The sequence below is a fragment of the Enoplosus armatus genome, chromosome 7, assembly GCF_043641665.1.
Source record: "Enoplosus armatus isolate fEnoArm2 chromosome 7, fEnoArm2.hap1, whole genome shotgun sequence".
Lineage (NCBI taxonomy): Eukaryota > Metazoa > Chordata > Actinopteri > Centrarchiformes > Enoplosidae > Enoplosus > Enoplosus armatus.
The window spans coordinates 14,760,214-14,774,594 of NC_092186.1; the positions used below are offsets into that span (position 1 = coordinate 14,760,214).

At 41.6% G+C, this 14,381-nt stretch overlaps 1 protein-coding gene across 1 annotated transcript in view; it reads left to right on the plus strand.

Moving 5' to 3' along the window:
- The window catches only part of arhgef18b (rho/rac guanine nucleotide exchange factor (GEF) 18b), a 39,787-nt gene extending 27,437 nt beyond the window's left edge, over positions 1-12,350 (plus strand). The window contains exons 26-33 of the mRNA XM_070908888.1: positions 350-465; positions 1,248-1,316; positions 1,574-1,621; positions 1,814-2,095; positions 2,409-2,558; positions 10,268-10,619; positions 11,323-11,466; positions 12,016-12,350. Coding sequence (XP_070764989.1) covers positions 350-465; positions 1,248-1,316; positions 1,574-1,621; positions 1,814-2,095; positions 2,409-2,558; positions 10,268-10,619; positions 11,323-11,466; positions 12,016-12,350 — 1,496 coding nt within the window. The remainder of the gene's footprint in view (positions 1-349; positions 466-1,247; positions 1,317-1,573; positions 1,622-1,813; positions 2,096-2,408; positions 2,559-10,267; positions 10,620-11,322; positions 11,467-12,015) is intronic.
- Positions 12,351-14,381: the final 2,031 nt, after the last annotated feature.

The following is a 14,381-nucleotide window of genomic DNA, read 5'->3' on the forward strand; positions in this document are numbered from 1 at the left end:
GTGAGTCCAGTACAATCCATTCCCTGAGGAAGTCTACCATCTGATGAATTTGCAGTTGTCTTTCGGTGTCCTTTGAGTTAATAAATGATGAATTATAAATAAATTTGACAAACTTTTCAAAGACTGTTGATGCCTTGAATTGGTTTTATTGGTTGAATTTATGTGTATCGTTTTTCTCATCAAAGCCAGCAAGCCTAAAAAAAAAAAAAAGCATTTTTACATGTCTGTGTGTTGTGTCTGTGCAATTTTTGTGATTGTCAATATTTCTATGTATCTATTTGGTTTAATTATTTGTGTGTGTTTGTCTGTGTTACCATTTCTGTGTGTGTCGGTGTTGTGTCTGTGCCAGATGGCAGCGTGAAGAAGAACTTTTCTGGCGAGTCCAGAAACAGAGACAGAAGCCAGAGAGCCAGCTCTGACCCTCAGCTCAAAGACCTCTGTGGCAGCCACACCCTGGAGCAGACGGTAAGGGCTCAACGCAAACACACACACACACACACACACAGTATATCTTGGGATGAGTCTGTAAATAGTAATAACCAGACCAAGTCATCTGGAAAGTTTCCATGTCGTGATGTTTACTGTAACCCTGCTCTCGCAGGTCGCTTCATTTGTTTACAAATGGATAAAGTCTTGATAAAACAATGTACTAATTGGCTTCCAGTAAATCCTGGTCCTTGAGAATAATCAGGCAGACAAAAATATAATTACTTTTTGCTGAGGATTACTGATTTACAGTGCTATAAAAATGTTAATACAGACCTGTTTTTGTATTGCTCTAGGGGACATAGAAAAAATACTCCTTGTTAAATTACTGACAAATATTTAATCAGTATTTCATCTCTTGTGCTGCTCAGCTCTCACATTAAGCTTTTACAAACAGAATAGTAATAGTTTGATCTTTTCCACCACTATGGCTAATAACAACAGCTCAGTGGAATCTCTTTTGGATTTTAGTGTGTTGGATGGACAGAAATTAAGACAACATGTGCATAGTGTCAGTTAATTTTGAATTGTGTATCAGATAATAGGATCAATATTTTTGTACACAGTATAGCTTTAAAAAAAATCAAATAGTTCAATTTTAAAATCACATATCACCACAAGAAATTTCAAATGTTCCAAGTGTTTTCACAGCGTCGATGTTGTATTGTATGTATTGTAGAGCAATACTGAACACTACTGACAGTGTTTGTGATGTTATTTCATTAGTATGACTCGCTGTGTGTCTGACTTTTGTTGCTCAGGTTGATGAGAGCTGCTGCTCTCCTGCCAGATGGAACCGCATCTGGTCCAACTCCTTCCCCGAGGCTGAGGTAAACGCTCCCTCTCTGATCTGTCACCTTGTGCTACACAACACTGCTGGATTTGAAATTCATAGCCTTTCCTGCTGAACTGAAAAGATGTACCCATTAGAAGTTTGCTAATCCAGTGAAAGGTTGTATTGTTCTGGTGACGCTGGTGGTTATTTGATTATGATAATCAGAATCAGAATCAGAATCAGAAACTGTTTATTGCCAAGTAACATACATTACAAGGAATTTGCATAACCTTGCTTGTGTCTCCGTTCTAGTTCTTTGACAGAGTGCTGATGCTCTCCCAAAGGCTCTATAGTCTGCAGGTAATACTGTCCCCTCCACTGTTTTTGAAAATGTTGTCTGATGCAGTATTTTTAGTATGTTTGCTCACTTAAACTTAATACCTTCCATAACAAATGTGTTGAATTTCTGTTTCACTGTAATAGTGTCTTAGTTCAAAATTCAAATAAAGACCTAATGACCTTCTGTTATTTTTCTCCTGTCTCTGTCTTCAGGCAATCATATCTCAGCAGGACAGTCACATTGAGCTGCAGCGGGCCTCGTTGACAGAGCGCGCCTCCCTGCCTGGCCGCCACAGAGGGAACGTGCTCCTGGAGCAGGAGAAACAGCGGACTCTGGCCCTGCAGAGAGAAGAGCTGGCCAGCTTCCACAAGCTGCAGTCTCAACACCGGCAGGAGCAGCAGCGCTGGGAGAGGGAGAGGGAGAGGCACCGCCAGCAAGTCGAGGCCACTGAGGCCAGGCTCCGACAAAGGGAGGAGGAGTGCAGATGGCTGGAGGTGAAGTGCTTCGTCCTTCCTAAGGGATGTGGAAAAGTTTTTAATAGCAAAAAATATGTGCGAAAGGCTGAATTTCATGACCTTGCAGAAATAAAGTGTTCCCACAGTCTTCTAGTTTGTGTGACCTGTATGCAAATTGCTTCTAATTGATTTAGAAACTTTTTGTACTTCTTTTCAAGTGCATGTCTCAGTTTAGTGACTCCATTTTGCACACTAGCAATTTTAAAAAAGACAAACAAAACCCTCAGGAGATATTTTACAAATATCAATATTCCACACAAACTTTTCAACGTTGCTCGTTCTTTTGATGCAGGAGCATCTGGCAGAAGAGAGGAGGGAGCTGGAGAGTCAGAGGGAAATGTACCAGCAGGACCTGGAGAGGCTGAGAGAGTCCACCAGAGCTGTGGAGAAAGAAAAGGAACGCATGGAACACCAGAAGAAGATCAAGAGGAAGACTATTGAGGTAAGGAAAATGGTGGAGGTGATTGCCAATAAGTAGTCATATTACAGTGCCAATACAGAAATATCACAGTATGCCTTATGTTTGGAGAAAAGGCTCATAATACAGTACAAGACTTTCAAGCTAGCAGTTGCAAACGGAGACAATATTTAATTAACTCAAAATGATTGACCTGAAAAAAGTACAGGAGCGGATGTAGTCCAAAAATGGATGTTAACAGCAGATGCGCACACTGTTCTGTTTATACTACATGGGTGTCTGCATACACAGATGTGTTCACACATGTTTGTCTATGCATACAGTCAGTACATTAGCAGATGGTGAAATTTACGTCATGTGGACCCTCGCAGCCGCACAGACACAGAAACTAAATGAAGCTTAAGTTAACAAATGTGTAATTTGTAATTTGTGAGTGATTTATGTCAGATACACTTAAAATCATAACTTTTTTTGTATTTTTTAGTTTTTCTATTGATGACTAAACTATATAAACATTTTTAATTATTATAGTTTATTGGTGACTTGGATTCAAAAAATGCTTTTGAAAAATAAGAAACTCTACCACCTTTTAATGTTGTGTAAGAAAGTAGATGGAATGAGGACAAGGGGCGAGGTGAAGAGGTAATACCAGGAAAAATGGTGATGACTACTCGCAGGATAAACAATAAGAAGGGGCTTTCCCGTCTCTCTTAACTTCCTTTTTCACTGTTTTGTTGTGTCAGTTTTCCAAACCTTTCCCTACGTTGGCTCTCCTTTTTTTCCTTTCGTCCCATCCCCTGGCCATGAATCCTGTACCAACCCTTCTGAGGTACTTCAGCATCTGGAACACTGAAGAGGAACTTTTAGTTCTTGAGTTAAGGTCCTCTTACTGGTAGAATAAGCATTGGTTTCAGCTCCCACAGCCTGTTTCATAGATGGGCGTACTGATAAACACACATAAAACTGAATACATCTCTAACCAGTCCACTCAGGAATCCATCTATGCAGGGAGCAGTCTTTCGCTTCACCTCTCTTGACCTCTTTTTCTCCTTTCTCCTCCCTGTGTTTCCTTACTGGTATCCCTCTTTCTCTCCTTGCAGTATAATGCAGGCCATTGTTTGTGAGTTTCATGGGAGAGGAGCTTTGAGAAAGATCCACTGACTGTAATTTCATGCCTGGTGCTAACAGATCTGTCAAGGAGCTACAGTAAAGTTACCTAATATCAGCCTTTAGTGTTTTCAAAGGTCTGTAACACCATCGCAGTTTGGTTCATTTGCATTCTCTGTGACAAGCTGAGGAGAGTTAAGGGTAACTGTAGCATGGGACGTTTTATCTTGATTTATCTTCTTATCAAACCAAGAAGACACAGACTACGGGTGGGCGACATGGATAAAATCCTCTGTCACGGTATATGTAATTTTATATCACAATATGTATGTATCAATAAAGAAATTGTTAATGGATAAAACCTGACAAAACAAAAAAACAACCAAACAGACTTTGTCTGTGGCAACAATTAAAGAGGGTTAAAAAGGGTTTCATCATAGTGTTATAAATATAGTTATTGTAAAACTATATTTTTATAGAACTGTGATATTTTAAGGCAAAATCACCCATCACGAGTCGACAAATTTATATCATCTTACGGTATATATCATATATTACACACCCATAAACCTTACACACAGTGTTCTTCTTAACAGGAAACCGTACTCTCATCAGGTGGGTTACCAGATGGCTGATTTTGTAGTTTTTTAAAGAGAAGACACATTTTTGAAACAGGCAATCTGAATTTGATCACAGAGAGAAGAGCATGAACATTAATGTCAGCTCCATGACCTGAGTCACACAAATGATTGTCTCAGGAGAGGAGCCAAACAACACACACATAGCGATGGGATTGTTCGCTCTGACTAATGTTCCCATGTATAAGAAAGCGTTTCAACTGGATGAGTCAGTGTCTTATGTCTCATGTGTACAAACCGGATTGCTGTGTTCCAAGAAGTTGGACTAATCAGCTGACGAGTTGTCTACCAGTGCTGCACTGATGCACATGCTCCCATACAGATGTGTTTTTCTGATATAGTCTCCATTAATGTCATTAGTCCCTCTCTGCTATCTGACATTCCTACCTGGTTGACACCTGACAGTTATCTCAGATTGGCCAGTGCCTTTTCATCCTGCGTACCAAGCTGAGCAACTGACGGATGACACAACGCCATCCATTCAAGTCCTGACTTGTCCTCCCCAAAAAAGGCTACAGTGCTTTTTTGCAATTGTGCATTTCATTATTTATTCTTCTACATCTGCTGTAGCTTTAATCACAACATCCTGTGACATCTGGCTGCCTATCTACCATCCCAAAGGCCTTTCAGTGACATGCCTTGGACTGGATTCTTAACTCAAGACGTACACAAACACAACCAGCTGACATGAGTTATTGCGTTTATCATCTCATTACTGGCTGCAAAGGGAAGGCCTTTGACTATGAGTTGTACCTTCACAGTGACTCTTGGAAAACATCAGCCTCTGGTCGTGTGAAGCAAAGGAGCCTCTGGCTGAATTGGCCTAATCTGCTGTGATGACTAATGCTGGGACCCTGATACCTTCACTGAAACAGTGATGGCAAATACGATTACTGTGTGGTTTGTTTGTTTGTTTGTTTGTTTCGTTGACTGCAAGATAAGACTTGAAGTAGGTCAGCTCTAGATCCTGTCAGCACTCAGCACCCCATTAAATCCTGCCCATATTATTTGTTTAAGACCAGCTAAATAGTGTGTTTGTGTGTTTTGTACATTTGCAGATGCATGGGTTGCAGTTCTATACTGTTGGCTCTGCTATGGGATTTTTCTTGGCAGTGGTTATGGGAGATTTGAAGGTGGTTTGTTCCCCCTCTGTGTCAAACACATCAAACGGTCTTTTCATCAGCTGTGACCTCAGGATCTGTTCTAGGCTCCAAGCCAGCCTGATATCAACAGACATTTAATCACCACCACCCAACATTAAGACTCATCAGCAAACCCATAGAGCTATGATTAGACCTCCATAAAAAAAAAAGACATGCCTCTGTGTTTGTGTGTGTGTTTCGGAACATATGTGAGTGTTTGCACAAGAACGGTGCTAGTTGCAGCATGTCCTGACTTCAGAGGAGCTTCTCTTTCATGTGCCATCTCATCTGATCACAGTTGGCCCCTTGATAAGAAACGCATTGAGTTCAGGCTTTTTTTGTTTTTGGCTCTGCCCCAGGACAGAGCCTCGGGTCTGATTGCTCAATAGTCCTGTGAATGCAAAGTCATAAAGCATGTTCATAAACAAGGTTACAGCTGGAGTTGATTTGGGGATTTGATTGACGGTAAACAGCTGAGAGGAGAAATGACCTGCACAATACAGCAAGAGGCAATGGGAAAAAAATAAGACAATAAACCAACTGTATTTATTGGAAGGAAAGCTAAAGGTTAGAAACTGGGCTCATGACTACAAGGTCAAAGGTTCAGTCTCTGGCCTACTGGGACCGTCTTGAGGGGGAAATGCATCAATGAATAACCGTTGCTCTTCCTTCAATGTATTTTTTGAGATGCCTTTAGGCAAAGCACTCACTTTAACAACTGCCTGCTTTTTGCTTAAGAGCAGAAAACTGTAAAACTGAATTGCTACCTGCTGTGAGTAGCTGCAGGAACATGACAGAGAACATTGCTAAAACATGGGAATGTTGGAAAAACTCAAGAGAAACATTAAAAGGTCAGTCGTAAAATCTGACCTGTGACCTCTATCTGTGTCTTCCACACCGAGTTATCTCTTCCCCTCTTTGGCCTCAGTCTCCAGGCTGATTTACGATGCTGTTGTCCAAGTTTGTTCCTGTGGTCTGAAAAAACCCCCAATGAGTAACTCTTTTCCCATTAACACCCTCACCATGTTCACATACACCTAGATGCCTGTGACTCGCTTCTTCTACAGTCAGCCAAAGCTAAGACAGAACACTGAGCTCGAGGGCAGATATTTCCTTTCTATGCCATCTGCCACTGTAGCTATCCCACCTGTTTGCTGCACACGGTGTGCTGTGCTATTCTGTAGCTCCCTTCAGCTCAAATATTGTCAAATTACTCATAGTTGGAGTGTCGTTGCTCTGTGAGAGAGAAAAGTAGTTGCATGTAGACTAAGATGCTTCTTGTTTCTTCCAGCCATTGATTCTTCAGATGTAGGGCTGCAAATTACCATTATCAATTAACCTGCATCTATCAACTGTTTGGTTTATAAAACATCAGAGTCCAAGGTGATGTTTTCAGATGTCTTTTTTTTTTTTGTCCGACCAACCATCTAAAACAGCAACATATTCAATCCACCATAGTGACTAAGACGAGGAAAAGAACACATTTAAGAATCTGATACCATCCAATGTTTGGTATTTTTGTTTGAAAACAAACTTAGATGATTAATTAATCAATAACCTGTCAAAAGGCTATTTCATTCATCTTTGCAGCTCTCAAAGCTATAAAATATCAGAGAACAGTGAAAAATATCCACCGCAGCTGACTTCAAGTGTTTTTTGTCCGACCGACAGTTTAAAACCCAAAGATGTTCCATTTACAATTATATAAAACAGATAAAAGCAAATATTCTTCACATTGGAAAAGCTGGAATCAGACTATTAAGTTTTTGATTGATTCATGACTTAGAAGTTTAATCAATTATTAAAATGGCTGCAGAATAATTTTCTGTCAGTAATCAATCGTTACAGCTTTAATGTGATGTTTAGCCCGAGGAGACCTGATGCTGAATCACTGTACCATGAGTCACCAGACTTCATTTGCTGTGTGATCATCATATTTATAAACTGTATGAATTGATTTTGGATTAGAAGGGTTCAAGCTAATCTCATGATGTCACCACTGATCAGAGCTGCACATAGAAACTCATTCTCAAGTCAGTATTTCACACACGCGTCATCTAGTCCAGGTAGGATTCAAAACCAGTATCTCCTTCCAACCGGTGGCCGTTGTGTACAAGGCAACGCATTGTGCAGTGTTAGTGGAGATATGTATGATATGGGAGTATCCAGGCAGTTTTGAGGATGAGAGAAACCTGGCTGTATAATTAGCTAGTCCAAGCCTGTCATTAACAGAAGCCTCTGGAAGGCAGCCAGTGCTAATTGTTTATGGGCTGTCAGTCAGGGCTGTTTGTGCTCTGGAGCGTTTACTGCCCTGGAAAAACCTGCTGTTTGTGCCACTTAAAGCCGATCACCTTGTTGTGGGAACAATGGAACATCTGTGTGCCAAGATGATGCTGAAAGAGGAAAAATGATGGAGGGAAAGAATAAAGGGGGGGGGGGGGGGGATAGGGAAGGAGGTTTGGAGACTTTCCCCACAGCAGGGCCCCTTTCTGCCTCGGGTCGTCCCGTCATGCTCTGCTGTTACAACTGGGGGAAGCTACCCCGTCTCTCCACACACACACACACACACACACACACACACACACACACACACACACACACAGTCACACACACACACACACACACACACACAGTCACACACACACACACACAGTCACACACACACACACACACAGTCACACACACAGTCACACACACACAGTCACAGTCTGCCCTTCATGCCTTGTAAAAAAAAGTCATCATGTGCTCAGGAAGTATTCTGCGTCATCATCAATCATATAGCGTGTGGGCTGCATACCAAACAGAAGAGTTACAGACTGACTTTAAGTTAAAGACACTACAGCTTAGAGCTGCAACGATTACTCGATTTATCAGTCGAAAGAAAATTAGTTGCCAACTATTTTGATAATTGATAAATCGTTTCAGTCATTTGTCAAGAAAAAATGTCTTTGTCGTTATGATAGTAGATGAAGAGTCTTTGGGTTTTTTGACTGTTGATTGAACAAAAAAAAGCAATTTGAAGATGTCACTTTGGGCTCTGGGAAATTGTGATGAGCATTTTTCACAATTCTTTGACATTTTATAGACTAAACGATTACTTGATTAATTGTGACAATAATCGTCAGATTACTCGATAATGAAAATAATCATTAGTTACAGCCCTAGTTAAAACTGGTGTTAGACTGATTGGATGATATTTGTTTGGGGATATACTTTGTTATGGTGATATTGGCCTTTTTTTAAATATCAGATATAGCTCTGATTGCTAACATATTTGTTGTTTAGTTCAAAGTTGAAGAAACAACATCTTTGTGAAATGTTGCTATCTATGTGTGGACACAAAATATTAGCTATTGGCTGCCTAAATAAAAAAGAAATCTCACACATAATGGTCAATTTGAACTGACTGAAAACTACTGAGTTTTAATTATGCACATATTTGGTATTTTTAAAAAGCTCAAAAGCTCTTTTTAGATTGGAACTGACCTGCAGTTACAGTAGGTCATGAACCAAGAGAAAGTTTGTAATTTAAGGAAACCAAAAGACATAATACATGATAATACACAATGAGCAGGAACGTATACTGGACAAAATGCTGCCATATAGTATACACAGAGAGTGTTACACAGTATGTCTGAAATAGCCAGATTCAGTCACTTATTCAGACCTTACAGTTGTCTAGATCGGAAAAGAATAATAAAGGCCCAGAATAATATTTCTATCTGTATGATTGAGACCATTTCAGCAGTCCATCTTTGCAAACATGGGATTGAGGAGGATTTCCAGCCCATTAAGATTTGTCTCTTGGCTGTAATCAGCCAAAACATCAAATACTCTTCTGTTACTTTATGTAGAAGCAAAGCTGATTCTGAACAGCCAAACACTGCAACTTTTTGACTGATTGTATTTTATGTTTTGACTTTTTCATTTAATGTGTGATAAATATATCTGCAACACATTTGGTCACAATGTTGTGGAAAGGTTTAAACATGTCTTGCTTGTCTTAATATAGTGCTTTGATGCTTTGTATAGTTCATGTAATGCAACACATGTGGGATTACTAACTCATACAAACACTACACCACTCCATTGTTGCGGAAATCCTCCTGGTCAATCTCATTGAATGCAGATTGGATGATAATGTTGACTCGATGTGTGGATCATCTTTCCTTCACTCTAGTAATTAAGTGGACAATGCAGTCAGTGTCTTTTATCCACTGATGTCATGAAAGCCATTTTCTTGTTCCCCTGCTTGTCCAACAGCCCTGCCTGTTTTGTTAGACACGCCTTTATGTGCACAGGGACTATTAAGGGTTTTATGTTTCTCATTTTGTGTGTGTGTGTGCACATTGTCCTTGATCCTCTTGGAAGACATCAAAAGCCTGTTACCAAACTTACCAAACTGTGTGCTCAGCAGAAAGAGTTGCATGTGTTTCTGATTCCCTCTGTAGCCCATAAATACCCTGCTCCTCAACAGATTGTGTGTGTGTGTAATGGCACAGCGTCACACAGACGATTTATATTGTGTATCTGTGTTGCGTGTGTGTCTTCTGCACTCTTAAGAAGCTGTTTCAAGTTGGGGTTTTTTTCTTCAAAAAGATACTTCCAAACATAACTCACACACACACACACACACACACACACACACACACACACACGACAAGTTCCACAACTCAGATCCCAAACTAAATCCGACCACAAATATGGATATTACAGTGCAGAGCTGGGAAGCTGTCCTTTGTGAACTTGAATACTGATTTTAAAGTCTCATATGATGAAGTTTGCAACAACTGAAGAAGACTTCAGTCACCTCACAGCACTAACGCACAGCCTTGTTCTCCTCCAGGTGGCTCCTCTGTCTGGCAGTCTGAACGGGGAGCTCCTCATGTCCTCTGGCCTCGCCACCTGCACCAGCATCTCCGACCTGCCGCTGCCTCAGAAGCCGCTGGTGCGCGCCAGCCTGTCCGTCGCGCCAGCCGACTATCCAGAGCGCCCCGAACTGATGTTGCGGCGGGAGGCCAGCTCTTCCACCCTGCCGCTGAAGACGGAGGTGCCACTTCACCTCTTCAGCACCACCAACCAGCTGCACAAACTGGTGGGGGTGCAGCAGCAGATCCCCACCAAGCTGGCCGCCTTTAGCAGCGGCAAAGGGAAAGGCGGCAAGATTGGCAAAGCCTCACATCGCACTGACAGCACTGGTAAGGAGTTAGACCACAAATACTGAGTTTCACATAATCAGCAGGTGCGTAAGCATGCAAGTATGGCAATCTCATAACTAATATTTTAATGGGAGTACAGCTCAGACTTGTGCGCATGAATAGTTGTGTTATGGGGAAAGCACCTTCCTCTGTATGTTTACTCACAGGAAACAAAGGGAGAGCAGCTCTGCAGGAGGGTCTCAGTAAAGAGTGTGTGACATTTTTGTTACTCTTCAGTTATTTCTACCAGCCTGCCCCTCAGTGAGCACACATGTCGGTTGTTTTCTTTTTAAAAAAACAGCTGCCTCCAGTGCATCAGATGCCAACTCATAACATTAAAGTATCTTTTTCGAAGTGTGTTGCATTGAAGTTTTCTTCTCTCTCTTAGTGCATGTGTGCTTGCATGTGATGTATAACAGTGCAGCATTTACAGTTTTAAAATGGGTTTTTCTTGCTCACTGTCATCGATATACAAGCCATCTGTGCCTGATGTAAGTGGCTCATTAGGATCACATTAGCTGTCTAAATTGGGTCAGCCCTCCAATATATCTTATAGTGGCCTGAGAGAGGTCGGCTGCTCTAGTTTACCAATGCAATCTTAATTTTACAATTAAATCACCTTCTGTCTCTGTTTGTCTCTTGTTTTCTTTGCTCCCTCTTCCTCTCCCTCCCTTGGTCTCCTCCCTCCTCCTCCTCCTCTCAGCCTCAGTGGATATGAAGCAGATGCTGCCGCTGAAGCTGTCTGCCCGAGACGACAACGCCCTCAAGGCCAAGCGCTCCATCAGCCCCCACCAGCAGCTCCCTCTGTCAGCCCCTCCTCCACCTCACTCCCTGCATCACCACACAGGTACCTTTTTATACACACAAACTGTTCATGAGCGAGCGCGCGCGCACACACACAAACACACACAAACACACACACACACACACACACACACACACACACACACACACACACACACACACGCCTCCTCCTTTGCTCCGCCAGGACAAACCCAAACACAATCTCCTCTTGTCTGTCTTTGCCTGCTGCATTATTAAACGTGGTTCTCACAGACACAAACATTCTCCACCTGGGCAAACCAGACCCCACCCGATCACGTTCCTGTCTAAAGCTTACCTTCATGCCCAGCCTCACCCTGTGTAAACACCTATCAATTTCCCATGCTTCACTGTGATTACTGCTGACACAGACATTTTAACACTAATCCTGTGCCCTCACAGTTACCACTGCCAAAAAAAAAACATTGGCAGGATTACAAGTGATGGATTGCAGTTAGGCTGAATAAACCAGTTGTATTAAACACGTACAAATGACTAATCTGCTGCTAGTTTTGATGCTATTTTTGGAGTGATCCTTTGTTCTCTAATAACCCTTCTTGTATGTCTCTAACAGATCAACTCAGTCCTCCAGACATCGCTGGACCAGACACCCAGTCCACCTCCTCTATCAGCACCTCCCACCCTCCAAATGTTCAGAAGCCCCCCATGCCTCCCGCACAGTCCCATCTTCAGCCCTCCATGCAGCCTCCCATGCAGCCTCCCACCATCCCTCCCCACTCACAGAGCACTGGCTCCCTCCAGTTCCAGCCCCACCTGCAGGGCCTCAGTTCGAACGCCCAGGCCCACGTCCAGGTAAATGTTCACGGACTCACCCACAGCCACAGCATGCCGCCACCTTACAAGATCAACACAGAAGACCTCAATAAGGAGGATGTCATCTTCTTCTAAACAGTCTGCTGCCCTCAGATCAACTGCCGATCGCAAAAACAAAAAAAGAAAAGATTTACGGGATGGTTGCTGCTCTAGAATCAACCATGGGTCCCACTCCGAGAAGCCACTTAGATTCGATGTGATGTTGAATGCGGGAAGGTGTGGTGTTATTGAGGGTTGATAAGGTAAGATAGTTTGTACAAAGTTGCAGCAAAACAGAGCAGAGCCTTTGTCAGCACTTCAGTGGCTCGTGCAGAAAAAAAAATGTTATTCAGGAAAGACGACATTTCCATTTTAACACTGCTACTCCATCTTTGTTTTTAAGCTGCCACTGTTTCTTTTTATTTAATTTTTAGTTTCATTTCTTTACTCAAGAGGATGTGAAGTATAAAGAGGAACAAAGGTTTCTTGTAACGTGTATGAAAAGGTTCAAATGAAGTTCTACCAATCCAAAGACATTCTCTGCGAGAGCTGAAGGGGATTTGACTGAAAGGAACAATGTGAAAGAAAAACAGTCGGGCAATTTTCAGGAGACTCTGATCAGGCTGGTTAGTGAAGCATGAAAAGTGAAAGCGATGGCGCCCTGGCCTTAACTGTCTGCTTCTACTGGACCTGCAACCAAGTCTTAAAACATGAACACTCTCTGCTTTGTGTTTCATTTGCACAGTGTAAATACTCCATTCCAGACTAATGAATGAACTTATACAGACTAAATGTGTAATGTTTGGTTGTACAGTTGTCAAAATTGTGAAGGTTCATTTCATTTTGTTGTTCTTGTTCTTAGCCATGCTTATTACAGAAGGCTGAAATCGCAGAATACATTTCTATTGTTGTGAAACAGACATTTTTCTCCCCAGGCTGTTGTGTAATAATGCTTCATTTCAATTAAGGGAGAGTTCCACTTGTGGCAAATTCCACTGTTTTTCAAACTCGTGCAAAGCGAGACAAACTCAGGGATGCCTTTATTGTGTCTGTACAGCTCTTCTCAGAAACACAGAGGTTTTATGGTGTTCTCCTTATCTTTGCATTAATGATATTTCAAAACACCATTTCACAAGTACATAGTGTTGCATTTGTGTTTCTGCCACCATGACTGTGGAGCTGATCATTTTAGCAACAGGGAAATATGTACATTTGAGTATGAACAAGGTATATTTTCCAAACTTTTAGCAGAGCTGCTATCAACCCCATAAACATCCAGGATATTAGCTTTTGCACCGTTCGTTATACTGTACCGTGTAGACATCAAGGAGGCCTCACTGAGTTTGTCTCACCCTGAATTACATTTCACAGAAACTATCCCTTTAAGAGACCAAACTTTGACAAACATAAATGTTGGCATTTTAGTGGTACTACAGTGCACTGGACAATTCACGCTGTGTGTTGTTTTAAGGATGAAATTTACTTTTAACAGCTTCAAGAAAAGAAAAAATTGAGAACAATTTTATACAGAGCTGATATGCACTGAAAATAAAAGAGTCCAAAATAAAAGTCCATCATCATACTAATGGGAAATATTACTTTATAATGTTGCACTAGTCGATCCGGTAGAATAATTGCCTCTATGTGTAAACAGTTAAGATTATACAGATAACAATGCCAGCGAGGCCCAAATGTGCATAATGGAGCACGCTGTTAAACAGTTTAATATCTCTGTGTTAGTTTCTCATGTGGTGCGTTATATTATTTAATACTCATTCTTCCTTCTTAACCACACGTGTGTATACATGTGCTGAGTCAAACGTGGCCATGAGAACATAGAAGCAAAGTAAAGTGTGGATTCCCCAGTTCACGTCAGGAAATGAAAAGTTCATGCGACGTGCTGCTGTGACGAGTCATGTTTTTGAAAGCTCGTGTCTCTGGACCTCATTTTGCTGACTTGACAGTTTGTCAGGATGGGTTAATTTTAGCTGAGCCTCCTATATCTTTGACATATATACGGAGATGTCAGTTTTAATTGAGACCCTGAGGTCTCATTGACGGTGTGTTTTATTGATTGCTGATGACATTTCATTAGCTGGGTCTTTAATCTCTGTGGCTGACAGAAAA